General features: G+C 42.3%; 1 protein-coding gene across 12 annotated transcripts in view; it reads right to left on the bottom strand.

The window, feature by feature from the left end:
• Positions 1-5,354: 5,354 nt before the first annotated feature.
• The window catches only part of LOC129818464 (regulator of G-protein signaling 3-like), a 229,817-nt gene continuing 210,518 nt past the window's right edge, over positions 5,355-24,653 (bottom strand). For 8 of the 12 annotated variants that reach the window (XM_055874372.1, XM_055874371.1, XM_055874368.1 and 5 more), the window contains 4 exons: positions 11,180-11,281; positions 9,359-9,420; positions 8,064-8,230; positions 5,355-7,421 (listed from right to left, as the gene is read on the bottom strand). In XM_055874372.1, the coding sequence (XP_055730347.1) occupies positions 7,221-7,421; positions 8,064-8,230; positions 9,359-9,420; positions 11,180-11,281 (532 nt within the window). In that variant the 3' untranslated portion in view covers positions 5,355-7,220. Of the gene's footprint in view, positions 7,422-8,063; positions 8,231-9,358; positions 9,421-11,179; positions 11,282-11,543; positions 11,850-12,250; positions 13,331-19,442; positions 19,606-24,653 lie in introns of those variants that run through there. The other 4 variants (XM_055874378.1, XM_055874380.1, XM_055874379.1 and 1 more) reach the window with 4 other exon arrangements.

The following is a 24,653-nucleotide window of genomic DNA, read 5'->3' as shown; positions in this document are numbered from 1 at the left end:
TTATTTTGAAATGCAACTGATCCATAACTTGGTAGTCAGGTGTTGAGACAAAGATAAGTTAATCAAATGTCATAGAGAGGTGCCAGCAGATACTGTGGTATTTGATATTTGGGTATTTTAATAGGATCCCCATTAGCTGTTGCAAAAGCAGCAGTTACTCTTCCTGGGGTCCACACAAAACATGAAACATAATACAGAATTACATAATGCAGAACATCATTAGACAAGAACAGCTCAAGGACAGAAATACATACATTTTTAAAAAGGCACAAGTAGCCTACATACTGTATCAATGCATATACACAAACTATCTAGGTCAAATAGGGGAGAGGCGTTGTGCCACGAGGTGTTGCTTTATCTGTTTTTTGAAACCAGATTTGCTGTTTATTTGAGAAATATGAGATGGAATGTAACGCTCTTCTTTGTCTGATGAACAGGAAGGATCGGACCAAAACGCAGCGTGGTAAGTGTTCATGCTTTATAGAAAAAACTGAACACTAAATACAAAATAACAAAGTGAATAAACGAAAACCGAAACAGTCCTGTAAGGTGCTACAACACAAAACAGAAAACAACTACCCACAAAACCAACATGGAAATGGCAACCTAAATAGGCTCCCCAATCAGAGACAACAAGAAACAGCTGTCTCTGATTGGGAACCAATTCAGGCCACCATAAATCTACAAACCCCTAGACCATTCAAAATCCCTATAGATAAACAAAAACCCTAGACAAAACAAAAACTCCTAGACAATACAAAAACTAAACAAACCACCCTTGTCACACCCTGACCTAACCAAAAAATTAAGAATACAAATATAACTAAAGTCAGGGCATGACATGGAAGGAAGTTCCATGCAATAAGGGCTCTATATAATACTGTACGTTTTCTTGAATTTGTTCTGGATTTGAGGACTATGAAAAGACCCCTGGTGGCATGTCTGGTGGGATAAGTGTGTTTATCAGAGCTGTGTGTGGTCCTAAGGAACTGTATTTTCACACTCTTGACATCCTTCCACAAACCGCATTGGCATAACCTGAGAAGCTATTCTGAGATAGAGCTCCATTGTATTCCTGGATGTTCTGAATGCACATCACAGCAGCCCCACTCACATGGAACCAAACACAACCCATCATCGCTAGTAGTCTGGGTGTGAGAGACCCGATCAAAACAATTCAGAGGTATTTATAGCGTACCGGTCTTGCTGCAGCCAATGGGTCCCAGGGTTGCACAGAGGGGTACCTTATATGCCCCTAGACCTCTCTACGCTGCCCCATAACCCAACCCACTCCTCCATCTACTTCCCACTCAGAGCCACATGCCCATCTGGGAGCAGGATTGGTGACAACACACACATTATTACTCACAAACCTTTTTGACAACATTCACATCCATACAAATACACACACACAGGTGTGCAAAACACATCCATGCAATGTCACACTTAGCATCATGGTTCCCTAGAAATCTACCAGTCCTGAAAGAATGACAAACAAACAAATAGCATCGACTGTCTCAGAACATCAACTGTGTATGTGCGTATCTCAGAACATCGACTGTCTATGAGCGTGTCTAAAAACATTGATTGTGTATGTGCGTGTCTAAGAACATCGACTGTGTATGTACGTGTCTAAGAACATCGACTGTGTATGTGTGTGTCTAAGAACATCGACTGTGTATGTGTGTGTCTAAGAACATCGACTGTGTATGTACGTGTCTAAGAACATCGACTGTGTATGTGTGTGTCTAAGAACATCGACTGTGTATGTGTGTGTCTAAGAACATCGACTGTGTATGTGTGTGTCTAAGAACATCGACTGTGTATGTACGTGTCTAAGAACATCGACTGTGTATGTGTGTGTCTAAGAACATCGACTGTGTATGTGTGTGTCTAAGAACATCGACTGTGTATGTGCGTGTCTAAGAACATCGACTGTGTATGAGCGTGTCCTGTTCTTCACGTTATGCTGAGCTGTCTGAATAGGGCTGGTCAGCGCTGCCCTGACACACACGCAAACACACAAACTCAGGGAGAAAGAGACTTGATTAACAATGTGCTTAAGTGAGAAAACAGAGCTGTCTTGACTCAATGTTGTCCTCTTTGTTCCATTAAGCTGCAGCTCATTCTGCACGGGCACTGAGAGGACACCTGCTGCTGGGTCCTTCCTGTGCTATGTGGGAGGGAATTGAGCTTCTCTGGCTGAGACTCAAGGGGGGGCAGCTGTTTTAGAGAGGCTGCTTCCCGATATTAACACACACACACGCACACACATACACACATGCACGTACACACACTAATGCCCACACACACACACACACACGAACACACACACACACAGTGCCACCACTCACCCCCAGTCGCCCTGTTGCCATGCTGCTGTGAGGCCACTTCTCTCCAACAATTCCTCCCCCTCCCGGGCCAACCAGGATTCAGGGGGCCGCATGGTTAGGGTAATTGCAGCTGGGAGATGTGGCAGTTCCTAAGCAACTCACCAAGAGCCAGTGGGATTGCCGGTTTGAGTATTACGGATGAATCAAGTCTAAAGCTTCCTATTGATGGCACACACAGTATATGCATTCACACTGTGTGGGAGAGAAGATTTTGAGAGCAGTCAACAAGCACTCTGTTGAGTTGTGGACCAAAATGCATCTAGTCTGACTGCTTCTTGATGTCTAAGCAGTGCTTGTCAAAGGCTCTGTGATGTTTAATTATGGACTATAGGAACACATGAACAATAAACATTCCACCACATGCACTCAGAATTAGAATTGCTGTATTACAGTGTGTCAATGCCACGATTTATAGAACATGATACAATTACCTTATGGTGATGAGGAATCAGATAGAAGACTGTAAATTCTTACATTAGGGAATTGTACTGTAGATGGAACATTTATCTGAAACACGATGTTTAGGAGCAGATCATGTCACCATGATCAGAACCATAGGTGACCAGCCATATGGTAACAGAGTGACTCCATCAAGCAGAGCATTCCATTTGAAATGATCCTAGGGGGATATGCATGTGAGACACACAGCACTTTGGCCGGGATTCAATCAGAGGCGTATTTCAGACAAGCGGTCAAGAGCATTGCGGAGCATGCTGCAAATGTCGGCTCAAGAGTTAATCAGCTTTAAAAGTAAAGTACAGTGCATTTGTCTACAATGCGTATTTGATTGAATCCCGACCTAAGAAACTTAGTTGAGGTTCAGTTTCCATGTTCTGAGAGGATTTGTCATTGTTTGTTTGTAAAGTAGGGATGTTACATGGATACCATGACAATAAACACTCAAGATATGAAACACATTTCACATTTCTCCAAGTCTGTTGTTCCAGATGGCCAACGAAACGACTTCTCCTTCACTGGGTAGAATATTTTAATTTTTCAAGCATATGAAAATGTAATGTAAAGTCAATTTACCAGGGGACGGTGGTAGACATTGTTGAATTGGGACAAAGGAGGCAATAGAGAGGAAATGTGAAGTGTTCTGCTGTAGCTAAAACAAGAGTCCGTTTTAGGGAATGACTGACGTGGGGATATGGCAGAAACAGATATCTGGGAGGAAGGAAGAGGATTTAGGATAAGAGGCTGGCTCGTGACCACGGCCTCCATGGTGGGAGGGAAAAAGACTGGAGATAAAAAGGAGTAGAATAAAGACAAGACAGACAAGGGGAGGAAACAAGAGCGATAGAGAGGTCGAGGGCGAGTGTTGTGTGTGTGAGCACATGTTCAAGTGCTTGTCTGTGTGAAAAACAGACGGCAGCTGGCAAAGGAGATTAAAGTTTCTATCTCTACAGTAACTGCCTCTTCAAACCCCCAACTGCTCAGATGCTAAACACACCCTCCTCACCCCCCTTTCTTCCACAAGTCCTATACCACCCCTACTTACCCCCACCCAACCCCCACCCTACAACTCATCATAGACCACCAACCATTTCCTCTGTCTTCCCCCTCTTCTTCCGTCTGTGAGCTGACAACAGAGGTCCATTTGGAAAGTGGTGCACGAGAACTTTTTTCCACTGGGTGGACAGAAAGAGGCTACAGAAGCAGAATGTGGCTTTATTCAATACGTATCACTGAAATTCAGCATTACAGAGTTATTGAATTTAAAGGCAATATTCCCGCATTATCGGAGACTTCATTTACTGTTAACAAGGCAGATGTCGGTTCAGTAGGAAATTACATTTAAATCTCTAGCAAGCTATCTGTAACGCATCAGCAAAACAGATTGAATAGAGCCCTTGTTGTTAATTTTCCTCAAAGTGTACGGTCATTAAGTCAGAGTTTGTTGTTTTTCTCTGCACTAATAAAGGCTTTATTCAATCCGTGTCACGGGAATTCAGCATTACACAGTTACAGAAATGTAAAGGCAATGTTCCCGCATTAGTGAAGACTGCATCCACGGTAAAACCTACATGTGTTTGTTCAATCGGACATTACCTCTACATTTCTATTGTGCAATCTGTAACGCTTCAGGGATACAGATTGAATAGAGCCCTTAGTTAATATACTTTATTGTACATTTTCTTTGCAGATCAGGGAAATATGTCGGGACACAGGCCGGGATTCAATCCGACTTTGTCGACTAGGCACCTTTGTCGACTAGGCACCTTTTAAAGGCAACATGACCATGTTCGCAGAGACTGCATTCAAGCTATGTACCAGTCAAAACTTTGGACACACCTACTAATTCCAGGGTTCTTCTTTATTGTACAATTTTGGAATAAAAGTGAAGACAAGAAAACTATTAAATAACACTAGGAACCATGTAGTAACCAAAAAAGTGTTAAACAAATATATTTTAGATTTTAGATTCTTCATAGAATGCACAATCTCAAATATAAAATACATTTGTTTAACATTTTTTTGGGTTACTACATGATTCCATATGTGTTATTTCATAGTTTTGTTGTCTTCACTTTTATTCTAAAATTTAGAAAATAAATAAAAACCCTTTAATGAATAGGTGTGTCCAAACATTTGACTGGTACTGTATATCGGCTCAATAAGAAATTAAGTGTCAAGCACGGTATTATCTATTGCTGATTGGATTGAATCCTGGCCTAAAACATGCATCTCAGTGCTAGAGGTGTCACTACAGACCCTGGTTCGATCCCGGGCTGGATCCCGGCTGTGATCAGGAGTTCCATAGCGCGGCGCACAATTGGCCCAGCATTGTTCGGGTTAGGGGAGGCCGTCATTGTAAAATAAGAATTTGTTCTTAATACATTGGCGCTCATACTGTAATAGATGTTGGATATGCATATGTATTTCTTCTCCAGCTAATTTTTTGGATTAACAACATGTAGCAAAGTGGACATACTGATATGACATACAATTCACAGCAAATTAAAATTCAGAGACATTATTTGTTATTTCACCAGTTGGTTGTTTTATTTATTTTCAGCAATAACACCAAGTGTATTTCTATTGTCTTTTTCGCTTGCTATCTTGGGAGATGCGTTTGAATTGTAAACAATGAAAATGATCAAATACATTTCAGAAAACTCCTGACAAGCAGTGTATGACCAGGAAAGGGCAGACCGTAGCCACTCTTCCTCATTTTTATAACAATACATGTCATCTTATAGCTTTGAGTCTCTCATATATACATAGATACAGCCAGGTTCCAGCTCAATACAAGTGAAACCTCTTGTTTTTTTCTTGTTTTTTCTTTATTTTCTTAAAGAATTATATGTACATCCTTAACCCCTAGCTGCCTGCTGCCAGGGTACACAGTTAGAATGACTTGCTTAATTCATGTATCTATTCTTGATTAATTACTTAAACTGTAAATCAACTTTATAGCAGAATTTTGCAACACAACTCTTACAAATAAAGTGTATAATACAGAGCTCAAGACATTGTCTTTCAGATAAAAATTGAAAAAAAGGAAAATAAACAAAAACATATTGCACTTAAAGTCAGGACAGCGGTGGACCTGGTTTGTGGTTAGGGGAAGGGAGAGCTTTCATCTGAGTGCAATGGGTGAAGCATCCAGCAAGATATCTAAATAAATAGGCAGACCTTTGTACAGGTGAAGCATTTATTACATTTTTTATGTCTATGAAAAGAGCAACCTCCCAACAGTATTGCTCAGTATACTTATGGAGTGCAGGTTTGAACTTAAAACAATAAAAAAAAAGACATTTTATGTGTAAAACAAAAATGAATAACAATAAAATCAAGCTTGGAAGCTTCATAGTCAAGTGCCTTAATGTCCTGAGAATGCTGCCTCGTTGAGTCTAGGTGGCGCTACAATGAATTGCTTATCAGAACACAGTCAAGTGTTACTTCTCTTTTTTCGACGGTCTTTGGAGACAGGCAGCAAGTCTTTTCGAGTGAGAGTGGCACATCTCTGCTTTTGCAGTTTTGGTCCGTTCCGTTGTTGGTATTTTTCCATCTTTCTCTCTGTCTTTTCCCTCTGTTTCTCAGTGTCTTTTCCTGTATTATTTGGATGAATGCGACAAGGTGAGACCCTGTGAGAGAGTGCTGAAAAGAACACATGCTGACTGTGCTTGAGAGAGTTGTGTACACCTTGAACAGAAAAAAAGATACAAAACCGGACAAAAAGCGGTTTTCCGTCCAGTCATCCAGACATTGATCCAGCTATCACGTTTCTCCTTTTTCTGGCAAGCCTGTTTGGAAATGGTCATGAATGCAATGTGAGACATTGAGAATCTAGGACAAAACAAACCTTTGCGTCGTACCAACAGCATTTGAACTGGCTCTAAAGGAGGAGGAGGATGGGGGTTGTAAAAAAAAAAGGAAAATATCAACAAAAGCGCCAAAACAGTAGCGGACTGTCTTCATGTCTGCGGAGGTTTCAGCACCCATCCTTTCTACAGTACGTCCGGACAAACCAACCTATATCCTTATGAACCACAGAGAATGATCAATTATCAATGAGAGTGATCAGAGAAGCGTCCAGCCGTCACATGACTTGACCAGCTGTCCTGACTGGGCTCTCCTCTCCATCCCTTCATCCATCCACCATCGGCCCGTCATCATGGTCGTTGTGTAAACAACATCCCCCTCAATGCCACAGCCTAGCTTGCTGTCTCTCTCACACCCAAATTATAGTGGGACAGGAAGATGGCAGAAACAAAACAAAACAGCGAACGTATAAAAAAAAATCAACCTCCCCCTGCTTTCAAGTCAATGTCTTCTCTCTTTCGTCGTCGTCTCTCACTTTCTCTCTCGATCTCTGTGTGTTTACGACGATGAGGAGGTGGACGTGGTGCTGGCCTTCTTCTGGTTGACTAAGTCCATGTAGAGTTCTGAGCGGAGGAAGCGGGGGTACGAGTCCTTCTCCATCAGGCCGTATATCCTGCGCTGGGCCAGGTCGAAGCAGGAGCGTGTCACATTCTGAAGGTTGTCCTTGGTGTGCTCTCGGGTGTACGAGTCCAAGTTCACCTGAGAAAGGGAACCAGGGAAGGGAAGAAGCAGCAGAACAGGTTAGTTTCACTGCTACTGACAACTGGTTCAAGCTGTTGGGACTGATTTGTGATTTGAAGTTTCCACCCAGCTCTCCAGGTTTGAAACACAAAGGGAAAGGGGAAAAGTGAGGGAGTATATTTGGTGCATGTCAGACGGCCAAAGAAAGCCAGTTTGTCTGGAATGATCTCACGTCCTCTCCAGCTCACTCGTTCCCTTGTGGGAGCACCTTCTGACAGGCATTACACATTCATCACCTAACATCTTTAGCAGGGGAACAATGCTGAGGGGGCCTGCCAAAATCACTTATTTTTCTATTTACAGCAGGAACAAGTTCATTCATGGCCTAGTTTCTGCCAGGCAGGAGTTAGAAGCGGATATTCGTATAAAGGCTGAATCAAGACGAGTGAGGTTGGAATTAGAGAACACTATCTTAATTGAGGGGCCGCTGACTAAGTCTTTTCCAGTAAGTCAAAGTAAACAATTTGGAAAATGGAAATGGAGAGCTCATTTAGGTATAAACATTGCCTAATGGCTGGAGAGGGTAAATGACAGTTTAATGGTATTTTCCGCCATCCCTTGTGGGTACGGGTCTGTGTTTGTATGGGGATTGCTGCTCACCTCTTTACAAGACTGGATGGCGATATATTCAGCAAATACTTTCTTGGCTTTGGACGCCATCTTGGATTGCGACTTAATCTTTTTGTAATCCTCGCATGCTAGCCAGAATTCCAGATTCTCTTCGCTGAACTCTGTGCGCAGGAAAGCTCTGAACGCTGCCAGGCCATCTGAAAGGAAGATGAAAGACAGAGGTGTGGGTTAGTGGACGTGACTGGAGAGCCATGGCAACACAGCGGCATCTCTCTCAATGTGGGAGACTACCTAAAATAGCACAGTAGCCAAGTCCATTGAATCACGCTGTTAAAAAGGGGACTAAAGTCAGCATGCAGTCACCTCAAAAACACCTATCCAGTCACCTCCCATATGCAACAATTATCCAGCATCACCCCACTGACCCTACACTCTGTTACTTTTCCCTGTCATTGACACCAGTAATTAGAATGCCTTTTTCAATGTCGTCTCTGAACAAAGAGAAGCCTTTCTTGTTCTAGGAGGGGTCAGTTTGCTTGTCAATACATTTCTGTTGCTTTGGCTATTGGGATTGGTGTTTTTAATTACTTAAGGAAAAGCCATCAGCAGGGTAAGAATAGCAGGAAGCAGATTCCCACCCTGCCTGGTCGCCCACACCTTTCCGTTTACATGAACCCCCCTGGGCATATTACATTACACTAAGAGCAAAGGGAGGAAAAGAAAGGTATTCAAGTGTTGTCTCGCTAAAGTGTTGTTCCGCTAAGAGAGGGAGTTGAATAGGGATTTTGAACAACCAACCCCACAGCACTCAGACCAAGGCCATGAATTATGGAAGCATATAAATATAGTAACACTACTCTGAAGCATTCTCTCTCCCTCTCTCTATCAGCCACCTAGCCTATAATCTGGTCGCTCTCCCCATACACTAATGCATGGTTCTATTCATCCACTGGGATTAGTGGGAGAGCTGCAGCAGAGTGCCCATTCACTGCAGGCGTGCAACAACTCATACACACACTGAATTCACATCGCAAAAGCAACAAGCACAAGCAAGGCATGCTTAATGCACATCAATATGAGCATATTTACAACCCGTACCAGACACCCCCCAACCCCCCCCCCCCCCTACATGCACATTGTTCCTTATTCATAATCAATGCAATTATTCCCCATGCTTCAGTTCAACTTAAACCAGATCCACATTGGACCTTATGGCAATCAACCCGGGTGGGCATTAGTCATTTCCTTTATCCCCCTGGGTTAGATTGATTAAATGGGTGGAGAGAATAAAGAAGTAGAAGAATAAGAAGGAAAGGCAAACTTACATTTATGGGCCAGCAGCTTGTCCAGAGATTCCCCCCATTTGAGTGCCTCCTCCGGGGTGGGCCTGCAAATGAAAGCGGAGCGGTTCTTTAGCAAGCCCATCTCTGCCAGGTTTCTCATAGTGTGACCCATCCGAAGCTCTGTGCTCCACTGTACTGCACTGGACTGGCAAGGAGCGTCAGTGTGGTCCTTTGGCTAGTCCTCTGTTCAATTACTATTCCTTTCTTCTTATTCTCTCTTTCTTTGTTTTTCTCTCTTTCACACTCTCTGGCGCTCTGGGGCTGTGTGTGAGCGAGCGTGTGTGAGTGGATATGAGTGTGTGTGCCTAAAACTGTCTAACTTCCTCCACTAGACTACTCATCTTATACTCCCTCTCACTGCAGCTCAGGAGGCAGGGAGAGGAGGGACTAAGCCGGCCAATCGGGCGAGGGTTTGAACCTGAGGGTCCACCCCCCAGCTTTTATGCCCGCCCCTTGCTTCCCTCATTCGCAATGCTCGCTGATAAATGGTAAACTTCTTCTCCTTCAACAGATCTGCAGCATTATTGACATGGCAACAGAGGAATATAGGACCCAACCATTTGAATCCATTCTAATAACACTACATGCAGAGAAACTACTGGTTCTTTGTTATCATTTTCTACCTTATTTACATTTTTATCAGTTACTGTTGCAACTGGCTCCGTGAAGAAATTAAATCTCTCTCTCTCTCTCTCTCTCTCTCTCTCTCTCTCTCTCTCTCTCTCTCTCTCTCTCTCTCTCTCTCTCTCTCTCTCTCTCGTCTCTCTCTCTCTCTCTCTCTCTCTCTCTCTCTCTCTCTCTCTCTCTCTCTCTCTCTCTCTCTCTCTCTCTCTCCTCTCTCTCTCTCTCTCTCTCTCTCTCTCTCTCTCTCTCTCTCTCTCTCTCTCTCTCTCTCTCTCTCTCTCTCTCTCTCTCTCTCTCTCTCTGGACAAAACATGTATCTCTCTCTACAACATTGCATAATACAGTATAATGTATGACTGACTACTTTCACATAAGCAAACAAATGGACCTCCTGCTCGCTCTGTTACAGTTGCTGGGCGATATTTATTACATTATGCACACTTTAATTTATTTTAAATAGCAGTTGAGTAGATGCAGCTTGTGTTCAAGCGAGCATACTCTAAAGACGCAATGGCAGACTATACATTAGACATACATTAGCCATTGTACGGGACCAGGATCAGTTTTGTCAATCAAACTAGCCAAATAGCTACAGTATAAATACAGTATAGAAATAGATATGTAACCATGGATATTGATGTAGTCTGACTGGACCTATCGCTCTGTTACAAGAGTTGACCATCACTGATCCATCGACATTTCACAATGTTGCAACTCAAAATCAACCACCAGAACACATACATCAAATATAATACAGATACACTCTCTGAAACATTCTCTATTTAAACACGTAGAAATAGGAACAAAAAATAACTATATGGCTGCCTTAACCAAATCCATAACATCAACCTAACCTGTAACGGCTATCACATCCGTCTTAGCTTACGGATCAACCAGAGATTGTTAAACACATTGAGACGTAATTAATCAGTTATCACTCCTCCTTTCTTCCCTCCTTAATTTCTGTCTTTCTCTCAGTGGCTTTACAAGCGCATCTTCACAGTGCCAAATAGTCTGTCTCTCTGAGCCAAGTTATCACCAGCTGGGGTGAGACCCAGAAAGCGGGCATGTGACAAACACACACGACATACACACTGACAAACACACACGACATACACACTGACAAACACACACGACATACACACTGACAAACACATAGCTACACACAAAAAAACTCACTTTACTGACTTCAAGGACTTGTCGAATTTTCCAGCTGGGTTGCTTCCGGGAGACTCATTCCTCCTCCTCAGGAAAGCAAGCCGGTTCTTCATGTCTTTGGCCCTGAGTATGGGAAGGACAGAGAGAAAGAAAGAAAGAAAGAAAGAAAGAAAGAAAAGGAGAGAGAAAAACAGAGAAAAATGAAGAAAGGGATGTGGAGAGACCAAGTGGGGAGAAGGGGTTTGAGTCTTCCAGAAATTAAAAACAAAACAATTAAATCCAAGTCATGGTAAACACAGCTCAAGTTTAAAGACAAACTCCAGTGGTTCAGATCAGTTCCGTATGCTCAAAATCAGAAAAGGGAAAAAGTGCCAGGGCTGTATACATTTCAGACTTCAGCAGGATATTCAAGTGCAGTAGAGTAGAGTGGTGTCCAGTGGAAGTTACAGCACAGTGACAGCTAGTATCTCTCCCTCTCCGTTGTCAATGTCTTCTTTCAATATATCTCTCCTCTAGTTCTATCCCTGGCAGGTCCTTATGCAGGGAGTGAGTGAATCTGGCAGTGAAGGAGGAGAGACTCACTCCTCTGCGCGATCACACCATTCTCCAGGTGCCGAAAGGGACCCTGAGAGGGAGATAACCCAGGGCCGGGGCCCTCGGGACGGGACATGGTGCACAGCTGCACCCCCTCCACCTCCATCACCCAAACTATACCCCCTACCATCAACAACACCCTGCAACTCCCTTTTCCATCACCATGTCCACAGAGACCCTAGTCTTCCATGCTTTCCAACAATTCCTGGCTGGCTCCTGGCTCCTCCCTCTGACCTCACATGCTTCCTCAAAGGGACACGACCCCACACGATTCCCATTTTCTGGTTGATTTCCACTGTGTATTAGCTATTAGCTCACGCGCTAACACGGCGCTGTCCTAGTCACTGTCAGCTGGCCTAATGCCACCAAGAGCCCCAGTGAGACCACCAAACCCAAAAAAGCATTTAATTTTTGGAGCCTGAAAACACACATTCAGTATAAACACTAACACACACATTTAAACACACACATGCATACTGTACCCATGTACACCCTCACCCTCTCTCTGCCAGTATCAAAGGCCCTCTCCGTGCACCTGATCATGTGGGTTTTCCAGCCATAAAAAACATGTCCTCAAGCTGGGGCTGGTTAGAGTGTTATTGTCTCCTCGTGGCGAAGCTTCTGGAAGTGGCTCTGAAGGCTACAAGACAGAACTTCTTCTCTCCTCTCCTATCTATTCAGCAGGATGGGAGAGAGACGGTGATCCTCCAGCCAGAGAGAGAGAGAGAGGGGACAATGTGCAACCCCCTCCATCCCGTCCTCCTGATACCGGATGTCTCTGCATTTCTCACTGAGCGAGATCAGGAAATTGATTGTAAAAATAAAAAAAGGCAGACCTCAAGGAATGTGAACAATATTTTTCTAAAATCCTGTTGCTGATTAGTGTGTATTTTTTTTTAGGTCTATCTGGGTGACAAACTTAGCAGCCATTGTGATTCATCTAAAATCAGAAGGTGATCTTTAACAGGCACCATAAAGGGTTATTGGTGTTGCAATGGGTATGATTTTAATATTCCAGAGTAGGGCTGTATTAAACCATGCTCTATCCAGATGAGGAGCTAGCTCTAGTGTGAAGTAAAATTGGGTTGTTGATGTGGGAAAAATATTAAAAACATTACACTCTACCTCTGGCACAATTTTTCTCTCAACAACCCAGTCACCAGTCTGAAGTGATCACTACCTCAAATAAAAAGCTGTTTTAGAAAGGCATAAAATCCTCATAGAGAAGTGGAATGTATTTGATTGCTCTATTTTTAGTGTCCATCGTCGTTTGGCTTATAACTATGTGAGGTTAAAGCCGAATAGGGGTACCATGCCAACGTATGTGAGAAAAGGGACTCGTTTTTTACGAGCCCTGGAAAATATTTGCAAGCCTAATGATACCATTTATTAAGCAGGTCTGGTTTCAATACAACTTGAGTGAACTACGCTGGCCCAGGCTGGGTGAAAATATATGACAGGGCTGTGAACACTGGTCAGTGAGAACTGGGAGAGGGATCTGAATTCACAACTCTACATTTCCACCTTCTGGCTGGATTAGTGTACTACAGAGATCTGGCCCTCCATTCTCAACATTTTAATGTACTGTAGCAGAATAATTATTAATAACATTGAATTGTTTGGTATTAAAAGATGATGACAGTAAAAATCCCCTTCTGGTTTACAAATCTCACAGTTTTGGGGGGGGGGGAATAAACTACACTATAGTGATGAAAACTACAGTAAAATGTAATTTTGCTTAACAGACCATCCTACAATCCATTCAAACCATCTCAATATTTCAGTAGTTGAATAGCCTACTTGTTTGTGTTAATGCCATTCTATAAACCTATGCCATGAGTCTATACGTGTTATTGAGAGCCAAGCACATGTGAGGCTGCTGAAACGCGTCTTAGGCTGAGGCAGTGATAAGGAGGTTACGCACATGGCAGCTTTCTGGCCACGGCCATCCATCACATTGCTTCTGTGATTATAAGCTGATACACTGGGCCTGAGGGGCTGAGGGCTACAGCAAAGGTTCCCATTCGGTACAGGGAAGACACCACAGCCACACATCCACACAGCCACAAAGGGCAGGCAGGGGACACATTCTACACAGCTTAGTTAGCTTGTTCACCACGCGGCTGGGTGTTGTCAGGCCCCCTGCCCCCAGTCTAGCTACCCCAAGAAAACAAACAACCTGCTGGGAGAACAACTGGGACTGCAAAGAGGTGAAGGGGCAAGAGGAGAGGGGATCAAGGGAATGTGAGAAGAGACAGAGAGAGAGAGATACAGAGAGAGAGAGACAGAGAGACAGAGAGAGAGACAGAGATACAGAGAGAGAGAGAGACAGAGAGAGAGAGAGAGAGAGAGAGAGAGAAAGAGAGAGGCCCAGCATTGTCTGCTCTCCCTCACCTCTCATCTCTTTGTCTCCTGCATTTAACCCTCAACCCCTCTCCCACCACTCCTAGCTCTGCATAACATACCACAGCTACAGAGCTAATCGCCCACCCACCAGCGGCAGTGGAAGACGTTATGCGTGTTCCTCTCTTCATTAAACATAGCCCTAACCCTGACAGGGTAATCTGCTTTAAAAATGGCAACATCCCTCTATGGGAGATGCTCTCTAATCCCATCCATCCAGAAAACACTTCTGTTACGTCCCATGTTCCCTATCTGCCGGGCAGAGACGTGTGTGCGTGCTTGTGTCCGTGTAGAGGGTGCTGGAGGGTCTTTGGCGCTGCAATTATCTCAGGTCTCTGTGTTATTCCCACTTCTCCTGGCTCACATTAGAGACAGTAATAGCCTCTCTCCAAGCTAATACTGGTACCGTGAAACTGGGCCACGCTCCCAGGGATCTCTAGCTAGCTAGGCACTAGAACTCAAGGGGAGAGCTGGAGCGCTGGGGAGGTGCAGAGAGACATACTGCAAATGTACTGTAGATGTGCTAGAGTGCGACTGTCTGACTGACTGACTCACTGACTGACTAACAACCACGGGGGCTACAGGGGGGCATGTCAACACCAAAGTTAGATCACATAGAGAGATAAAGTACTTTACAATATAAAGTTTTGACAACTTTTACTTTTCACTACATTCCTAAAGAAAATAACAAACGTTTTACTCCATACACTTTCCTTAGCACCCAAAAGTACTCATTACAGGACAGGAAAGGACAGGAAAATGGTCCAGTTCACGCACTTATCAAGAGAACATCCCTGGTCATCCATACTGCCTGTGATCTGGCAGACTAACTAAACACACATGCTTCATTTGTAAATTATGTTGGTGTCCCCCCCTGGCTATCCGTAAATAAATAAAAACAAGAAAAGGGTGCCGTCTGGTTTGATTAAAATAAGGAATTTGAAATGATTTATATTTTTACTTTTGATACCGGATTAGACATTTTTTTTCAATTTTTGCCTAAAATGACATACCCAAATCTAACTGCCTGTAGCTCAGGACCTGAAGCAAGGATATGCATATTCTTGGTACCATTTGAAAGGAAACAACTTTAAGTTTATGGAAATGTGAAAGGAATGTAGTAGAATATAACACAATAGATCTAGTAAAATATAATACAAAGAAAAGACCAACCGTTATTTTGTATTTTGAAATGCAAGAGAAAGGCCATAATGAATTATTCCAGCCCAGGTGCAATTTAGATTTTGGCCAGTAGATGGTATCAGTGTATGTGCACAGTTTTAGACTGATCCAATGAACCATTGATTTTCTGTTCAAAATGTTGTATCAAGACTGCCCAAATGTGCCTAATTTGTTAATTAATAACAAAATTGTGCACTCTCCTCAAACAATAGCATGCTATTCGTTCACTATAATAGCTACAGTAATATGACAGCGAAGTTAGACCTGTTGAGGCTGGGGGCGCTGTTGTCACTATTTATGGTAATCGTGTAATTTTTGAAACGGCTTCCTAAAAAATTCTTGATCGTACAATATGCATATTATTATTATTATTGGATAGAAAACAGTCTATAGTTTCTATAGGAGTTTAAATTTTGTCTCTAAGTGGAACAGAACCCATTCCAAAGCAATTTCCCTGACATGGAGTCAGATTTCAGAAATTTTGGCCACTGTTCTGGAGTCAGTTTTAAAGCCAATGTTATTCCTATGAGTATACGGACACTGCTTACGTCTTCCCCTGGATGCCTTTACGTGATGACGATTTGAATGGGGTCGATTGCGCGTTCACAGGCACTTAAAATTTAAAAACCCTGTAGCTAGTCACTCTTTTGGAGCTGCGTCATGCGCCTGGAGGACACCGACCCGCACCTGTTCCAAGCATTAGTGTTGGGAGTAATCTTTCTCCGGTCATGTTAAGACTCGTTATAGGAGTTAAAAACATCATAAGGTAGTTAATTTATAGCAATTTATATCCGTTTAGTGCGATTTTGGGACATTTATTTCTGAAACGCTGTGAATCGCTGGGCACACTTCCAGTTCATGCTGAACGCAGTTGGCATTTCCACATGGCAAGAGGACAGCTTTCCACCAAAAGACGATTAGACCCAAGAAAGGATCCTTTGCCCAAGATACTGATGGAAGAACAGCTCAAAGTAGGAAATTTTTATTATGATAAATCGTGTTTCTGTCGAAAAATGTTAGTGGCTTAGGACGCCATGTTTTTTGACGTAGCTTCGCTTGGCGCAAACTGTATTTAAAAGTAAGGATAATTTAAAAAATGTAATTCCGCGATTGTATTAAGAATTAAATTGTCTATCAATCGCTGTCCACCCTATATTTTTTAGTCACGTTTATGAGTATTTATGTATACGAGTAGATCACTGTCTAATATGGCGCACGGACATTTTCTCACCAGCTGGGCTACTTTCCCCATTGTCTAACCATGATTTTGGTGGCTAAATATGCACATTTTCGAACAAACTGTATATGCATGTTGTAATGTGATGTTACAGGGGTGTCATCTGAAGAATTCTGAGAAGGTTAGTGAAAAAAATAATATATTTTGGCGATGTTTACGTTATCGCTCACTTTGGCTAGAATTAATGCTGGGGTAATGTTTGCACATGTGCTATGCTAATATAACGATTTATTGTGTTTTCGCTGTAAGACACTTAGAAAATCTGAAATATTGTCTGTATTCACAGGATCTGTGTCTTTCGATTAGTGTATGCTGTGTATTTTTACGAAATGTTTGATGATTAGTAAGTAGGTAAACACGTTGCTCTATGTAGTTATTCTAGTCCATTTGTGACGGTGGGTGCAATTGTAACCTATGCCATCTACCTGAAATATGCACATTTTTCTAACAAAACCTATCCCATACCATAAATATGTTATCAGACTGTCATCTGATGAGTTTTTTTCTTGGTTAGGGGCTATAAATATCTTAGTTTAGCCGAATTAGTGATAGCTACTGTTGTTGGTGGACAAAGAAAAATGGTGGATTATGCTAATGTGTTTTTAGCTAATAGATTTACATCTTTACATATTGTGTCTTCCCTGTAAAACATTTTAAAAATCGGACATGTTGGCTGGATTCACAAGATCTGTGTCTTTCATTAGCTGTATTGGACTTTAATGTGTGAAAGTTAAATATTTTAAAAAAATATTTTTTTTGAATTTCGCGGCTCTGCCTTTTCAGTGGGGGTGGGGGGGGAGTGCCGCTAGCGGCACCCTCATCCTAGACAGGTTAACAAGAATTGAAGCTTTCTGCCAATATCAGAGATATGTCTATGTCCTGGGAAATGTTCTTGTTACTTACAACCTCATGCTAATCGCATTAGACTACATTTGCTCAAACGTCCCATGGACGGGACACCGATCCCGTTGAAGTCAAGTATATTTCAGCAATTAGATTTACTTTTGATACTTAAAGCTGCAATATGTAACATTTTGCGCTATGGACCAAATTCACATAGAAATGTCAGTTATAGGTCTGTCATTCTCAGTGAAAGCAAGTCTAAGAAGCAGTATGTGCGCTATTTCTATGCTCCCCATTCTTAAATTTTATTTTTGCGTATTTTTACTTCCGGTTTTGTACACCAGCTTCAAACAGCTGAAAACAATATTTTTGGTTATGGAAAATATATTTCACAGCGCTTAGGAAGGTACAATGATTCTCTACACTATAATTGCTTGTACTGTCACATAAAGTGAAATTAGGCTAACTATTAGAATTTCAGCAATGAGGAAATGGCGAAGTGATTTCTGCAAAGTGCACAATTAAATATATATTAAACCAAATACTTTAAGACTTTTACTCAAGTAATATTTTTCTGGGTGACTTTCACCAATGTATACTACACAGTTATACATGTATAGGAGCATGGAAGATGCACAAATGCATATTACTGTCAAGTCCCACTACAGAATCAAAGAAAACGCCTGCCTATCAGCACCCATTGTCTGGTGCCTACAGTCAGTCCTGCTCTGACCTACTGTACTAGATGTTTCCACCATGTCAGTTCATCAGGCTTGTTAAAACACAGCTGCTGTTGCTTTGAAGTGGATCCCTTATACATCCACCTTCCTGTTCCACCCGGTGGCTGTTTCCCACAGTGTACTGGATCCCCTCTCGACACCTCCAGGCAGCCCCCATCCACTACAGCCAGGGGAGGGCGTACAGGGTAGAGGGATAGGAGGTAGCCTTTGGGCTTGTTTTTGCCCCGTCTGCCACTTTGGCTGTTTGCAGTAGATTATGTGCCTGGCCCTGCACCGTGTACACAGAACACACACATACCTCGCTTCTGTGTGTTTGTTTCAAGTTTCAAGTTAATGTCACATGCACAAGTACAGTGATATGCCTTTCTTGCAAGCTCTAACCCCAAAAATGCAGTAATCAATAGCAATGTCATACTAAAAATAACAAGGTGTGTGTGTGTGTGTGTGTGTGTGTGTGTGTGTGTGTGTGTGTGTGTGTGTGTGTGTGTGTGTGTGTGTGTGTGTGTGTGTGTGTGTGTGTGTGTGTGTGTGTGTGTTTGTGTGTGTGTGTGTGTGTGTGTGTGTGTGTGTGTGTGTGTGTGTGTGTGTGTGTGCGTCTGCATAACATGGCATAGCTGCACATGTCCCTGTTATTCCCCACTATGAGGACAACAACAACAACATGAAGATATCATGGAGCAAGAGACAGTAGGGTCCTCACGTTCTTTTACCACAGAGTAAATAAGAATGTGGGTTTCCAGAGTCATTCTATGGCATAGAGGTAGGCTGTTTAAAAACAGAGCAGGCAAACACACTGGGACAGAAATGTGCCTTTGCACGAGCTCCTGAGAGCATCTGAATTCTGTCTGGAAATACAGTAGTACTTTCTTTTCTAACCAAGGCAAATGCTGAACATAGGAATTGTCCTACATTGTTCAGTATGTATAAATTAACACTGCACGGACCTGTCCCCCCTTAACTGAGCCATCTGCCAAATGTAAATCTAAATGATCAACATTACCCACCTAACAAACCACAGAGACCACGTAAGAAATCCAGGCCGATTATTAAAAGACAAGGCCAATCTTTAGCTACAAGTTGAAGTCCTCAAAATAGTTTTAATCACACGGGAGTCCTCTCACCCAGCGACTGGCAAATGAGATTCAGAAGAGGTCAGCAGGCCTCCTAACAGCTTTTCAGTAGTACCCCACAGAGCCTAAAACATCATCTCCCTCCCTCTCCCTATTTCTTCCTAATGCAGCAGAGAGCACACAGAGCATACCACCCGTGGGTTCCAACTTCTTACCTTTCCAGGTACTTCTCCGAGAAGTCAACCATAGCGGGGAACATGGGCACAAGTCTTTAGGGTCCTGTGTGTAGTCCTGTGTGTATAGTGTGTGTGTCAGAGCGTCAGAGCGCTGTGCTCGGGGCAGGGGTAATTCAGTTGTCACATTCCTCTAACCCGGAGAGGCTCTGCTGTAGCTTTATATAGTCCAGGGGCCAGGGGAGGCGGGCTCAAGGCTCACCCAATCACAAGGTGCTATTCTGAGAGGATGGAGCTGCATTCTGTCTAAGCCCGGACAAGCCTGGGTTTTATGGGGTAGGAAATGCTTTCATTTTCACAAATGTATATTCACTTAATAGATACTACTGTTACAACTACACCTGTTACTGCTATTACCTCTGCAACAGCAAGTAGTAAACCCTCTAATACTAGACTATTACGAATGCTGCAACAACTACTATTGACCTTGTAGAACTAGCTACTACTACTACTACAGCAATATGACAACCATCTTCACTATCACTAGTAGACATAACTAGAGATGACTCAAATCGAAAATCCATTTCCACCATCTGATTTTTTTCCTGTCATGTGCACGACAACAGGTGGATATTATAGTGTGTGTAAGTGTGTGTAAGTGTGTGTAAGTGTGTGTAAGTGTGTGAAAGTGCGCGCGCGTGTGTGTGTATGGAGATGAGGGGAAGGAGAGAAAGAGCGAGAGGGGGCTAGGTGAGGAGATAGAGTGGCCTGTCTAGTAGCCTGTCTGGATAAAGGCCATTCCTACTCAGCATTAAACTCCGGTTCCCTCTTACAAACTTTGTCTGGAATTCAATCAAATATGCTCTTCAAAAACCTACACATTATGCTTCCTGAGGCTCCTAACGTTTCGGCTACAACAGACTCTCGCTATAGGCCATCAGAAAACGTATAGGCCATCAGAAAACCGGGTGTCACCACTCTGTGTCTGCTAAACTTAACACAGGTACAGTATGACTGATGACTCCTGCCCCACTTATAATCCCCTACTGGCCAGTATCTAGCACGGTCAATCGGTGTGAGCTACAACAACCACCTCAAAGCAGACACTAAGGCTATGCCACAGTCACCAGTTAGCCCTTACCCAGGACCATTCATTAATACTTATTAGCCAATTAACAGTCCAAGCTTAATGTCCATTATAGTCTTGAATAGCAGAGTATTAAATACCAGTAAACATTTGTGCAATTGTTTTCCATTACACAAAGAGTTATAGGTTTATTCCTACTCAGGACCGGTCGATTCTGAACGTGAGATACGAATGCACAACTCAAACATGTCCAGCAACATCAATGCACAATTTATGCAAAACATCAAGTTGCACTCGCATTGAGCCCATATTGTATAGTTTTCCTCAAAACAATCTCATGTGTTGATTTTGTCCCTACGAACTTAAGTGGAAATGTGTTAAACATGGGGCTTTAAGGGGTCTACAGACCTTACGTAAATGACGCATATCACAAAATGGGCGGCTCCTTGTAGAACATAGTCCTGCTTACATCGCAGTGTTGCTATATCAACAGATTTGTGCACAGCTCCAAATCTGTGACTCTAGGGAGAGTTTATTAATTTGTTTTGGGGGCAGTATTGTGTGGGCAATGAAGCTGTTTCTTGGAAAAAGTATGTGAACCCTTTAGAATTACCTGGACATCTGCATAAATTGGTCTTAAAATGTTATCTGATCCTCATCTAACTCACAACAATAGACAAACATAGTCTGCTTAAACGAATAGCACACAAACAATTATAATTGTCCATGTCTCAATTGAACACACCATGTAAACATAAACAGTGCAGGGTGGGATAAGTATGTGAACCCTTGGATTTAATAACTGGTTGACCCTCCTTTGGCAGTAATAAATTCAACCAAACGTTTTCTGTAGTTGCGGATCAGACCCGCACAACGGTCAGGAGGAATTTTGAACCATTTCTCTTTCCTAACTGTTTCACTTCCACAATATTCTTGGGATGTCTGGTGTGAACGTCTATCTTGAGGTCGTGCCACAGTATCTCAATCGGGTTGAGGTCAGGACTGACTGGGCCACTCCAGAAGGTGTATTTTCTTCTGTTCAAGCCATTCTGTTGTTGATTTACGTCTGTGTTTTGGGTTGTTGTCCTGTTGCAACACCTAATTTCTGTTGAGTTTCAAATGGCGGACAGATAGCCTAACATTCTCCTGCAAAATGTCCTGATAAACTTGGGAATTCATTTTTCCGTCGATAGCAAGCTGTCCAGGCCCTGAGGCAACAAAGCAGCCCCAAACCATGATGCTTCCTCCACCATAGTTTACAGTTGGGATGAGGTTTTGATGTTGGTGTGCTGTGCCTGTTCCTTCCAAACAACACACATTTAGTTTAATTTGTCCACAGAATATTTTGCAAGTAACGCTGTGGAACATCCAGGTGCTCTTTTGCAAACTTCAGCAGTGGCTTCTTCCGTGGTGTACTCCCATGAACACCATTCTTGTTTAGTGTTTAACGTATTGTAGACTCATCAAAAGAGATGTTAGTATCTTCCAGAGATTTTTGGAAGTCTTTAGCAGACATTAGGAATCTTCTTAACCTCATTGAGCATTCTGCACTGTGCTCTTGCAGTCATCTTTGCAGGATGGCCACTCCTAGAGAGAGTAGAAACAGTGCTGAACTTTCTCCATTTATAGACAATTTGTCTTACCGTGGACTGATGAACATCAAGACTTTTAGAGATACTTTTGTAACCCTTTTCCAGGTTTATGCAAGGAAACGATTCTTATTCTTAGGTCTTCTAAGATCTCTTTTGTTCGAGGCATGGTTATTCTCAGGCAGTGCTTCTTGTGAATAGCGAACTCAATTTTTGTGAGTGTTTTTTTATGGGGCAGGGCAGCTCTAACCAAAATCTTCAATCTCACCAGTTTAGTTGACTCCTGACTCCAATTAGCTTTTGGAGAAGTCATTAGCCTAGGGATTCACATACTTTTCCCAACCTATACTGTGAATGTTGAAATTATGTATTCAATATAGACAAGAAAAATACAATAATTTGTGTGTTATTAGTTTAAGCATACTGTGTTTGTCTAATGTTGTGACTTAGACGAAGATCAGATCAAATTTAATGTAAAATTTATGCAGAAATCCAGGTAATTCCAAAGGGTTCACATATTTTTTCTTGCCATAGGCTGTGCATCTAAAGTAGAATTTTGCATTGATAACTAAATATAATCTCAGTGACTATTTAAACAATTAAAGGTATTTTGTTGAGAAGTAAAATGGTAAAAACACTGGTAGCCATGTGCCTTCTTCTGATATTAAGCTCTATTTTTATCTGATGGAACTGAACACATTGAAGCAGGATATTAAACTGAGACAATACTGTAAGTCACACTGGCAAGTATAACAATATTGCTAGGGCATATTATTTAATTATAAAATCTGATTGTTTCACATGGAGGTGTGGAAAACTAAAGGCTAGCAAGCTTGCTATGCTTTTGTCAGGCTCAAGTCAGTTAGCTACTGCTAGCAAGGGATGACGACTCTTCCTTGCTTTCACCCTAAATGAGAAGACAATAAAAAACAAAACACGGACCATGTCACCAAAAGGCGTGCATTGCTCCAAAAAATCTGACTCCACCCAAGTGCACACACACACACGGTAAATGACAGCCTTTAGGGGGTCTTTGAGCCACAGCACAGGAAGGATCTACAGCTTTGTATCCTGACCTGGCCTCCTACGTATGTATGAGGGGCCTCTGAGAAGGTTGCATAGTGTATACACTCTTTGGTGATTGGACCAGGAGTAAGATCACGAGGAGATAAAGTCTGGAAAGGTTCAAGACACATACGGAGGCCCAGAGGTATGGTTGAGAGGTCTTCACCAAGGAAGGGGGGAGGAATGAAAGACAGAGCCAGGGGGGAAAGAAGGAGCATGATTTACAAAGACAAGGCTTCAGGTTTAAGACTGAACTCGGTCTCCTGGTAAAAGAAAACAATGGAGAGAGTGAAATCTGATGGATGGATGAGAAAAGGAGAGAAAAGGAATACCTGTTAAAGAAGAGGAAATGGGGTAAGTAGGGACAGGTGCTGTTTACAGCTACATAGTTGAGTAACTCAATAGATTGTCACGGGTTCGAATAAAGGACATTGTAGATTCATCTTGAGCAAAGTGCTTAATCAAGGTAGTATATGTAGCACACACTAACTGGAAAAATGTAAGAGATATTACTGTGATTACCCTAAAGAAAATACTCCTGTAACCCCAACCCAATGCAATTAAATTGTAATCCAACCGTTGTACACGTCAATCCTCAGGTTCAGTAATATCCTCCCTACCTATGCTTTTGGGAAATTACTCAAAAGCAACAACTCTATTCTATGTTCGTGTAACCCGCTGCGCTGTAACCCACATATGCCTGATGGTGTAAGTGACTGCATATACTGTTTTACATGATTATTCCCCACATCTGGCGTGTCACGTTTTAACTTCCCGGAGCTCCATCTCAAAGTGAATAGGCTGGGGTATCAGCCTGTAGAGAGGACCAGATTTCCGAGACAACATACACAGGTACTGTATCACTAGGGGGATGGATGCGGTAGCAACACAAGCACTTAGCTACAAGGTCTTTAATGTTAGAGCTCTGGTGAATACCTGTAGCTTTTTGGACTCCTTTGTCTGCGTGTTGAACAAGTGGATTACTGAAATCGTTGGTGCCAACTAAAATGACTTTTTGGGATATAAAGAAGGATTTTATCTAACAAAATGACCATTCATGTTGTAGCTGGGACCCTTGGGATTGCAACAGAGGAAGATCTTCAAACTAAGTGATTTATTTAATCGCTATAAAGTCTATGCTGGTTGAAAAACATGTTGATGTGGGGCACCGTCCTCAGACAATCGCATGGCATGCTTTCGCCGTAAAGCCTTTTTGAAATCGGACAATGCAGTTAGAATAACAAGAATTTTAGCTTTTAAATGATATAATATACTTGAATGTTCATGAATGTTTAATATTAAGATTATTTACTTGAATTCCAACTCTAATTTCACCGGATGTTGTCGACTGGTGTCCCGCTAGACAGAAAATTGTAAATTGGAAAAACTTCCAAGAGAAGACAGCAATAGACATCCACTCAACATGTACATATGTAGGATTTAAATTGATCAGTATTTTGTTGCTGAGACTTTTCCTGCAATGCAAGAAATGCAAACTTGTAATGTATTTGA

The sequence above is a fragment of the Salvelinus fontinalis genome, chromosome 21 (genome assembly GCF_029448725.1).
Source record: "Salvelinus fontinalis isolate EN_2023a chromosome 21, ASM2944872v1, whole genome shotgun sequence".
Classification (NCBI taxonomy): domain Eukaryota; kingdom Metazoa; phylum Chordata; class Actinopteri; order Salmoniformes; family Salmonidae; genus Salvelinus; species Salvelinus fontinalis.
This window is presented reverse-complemented; position numbering and strand designations above follow the sequence as displayed.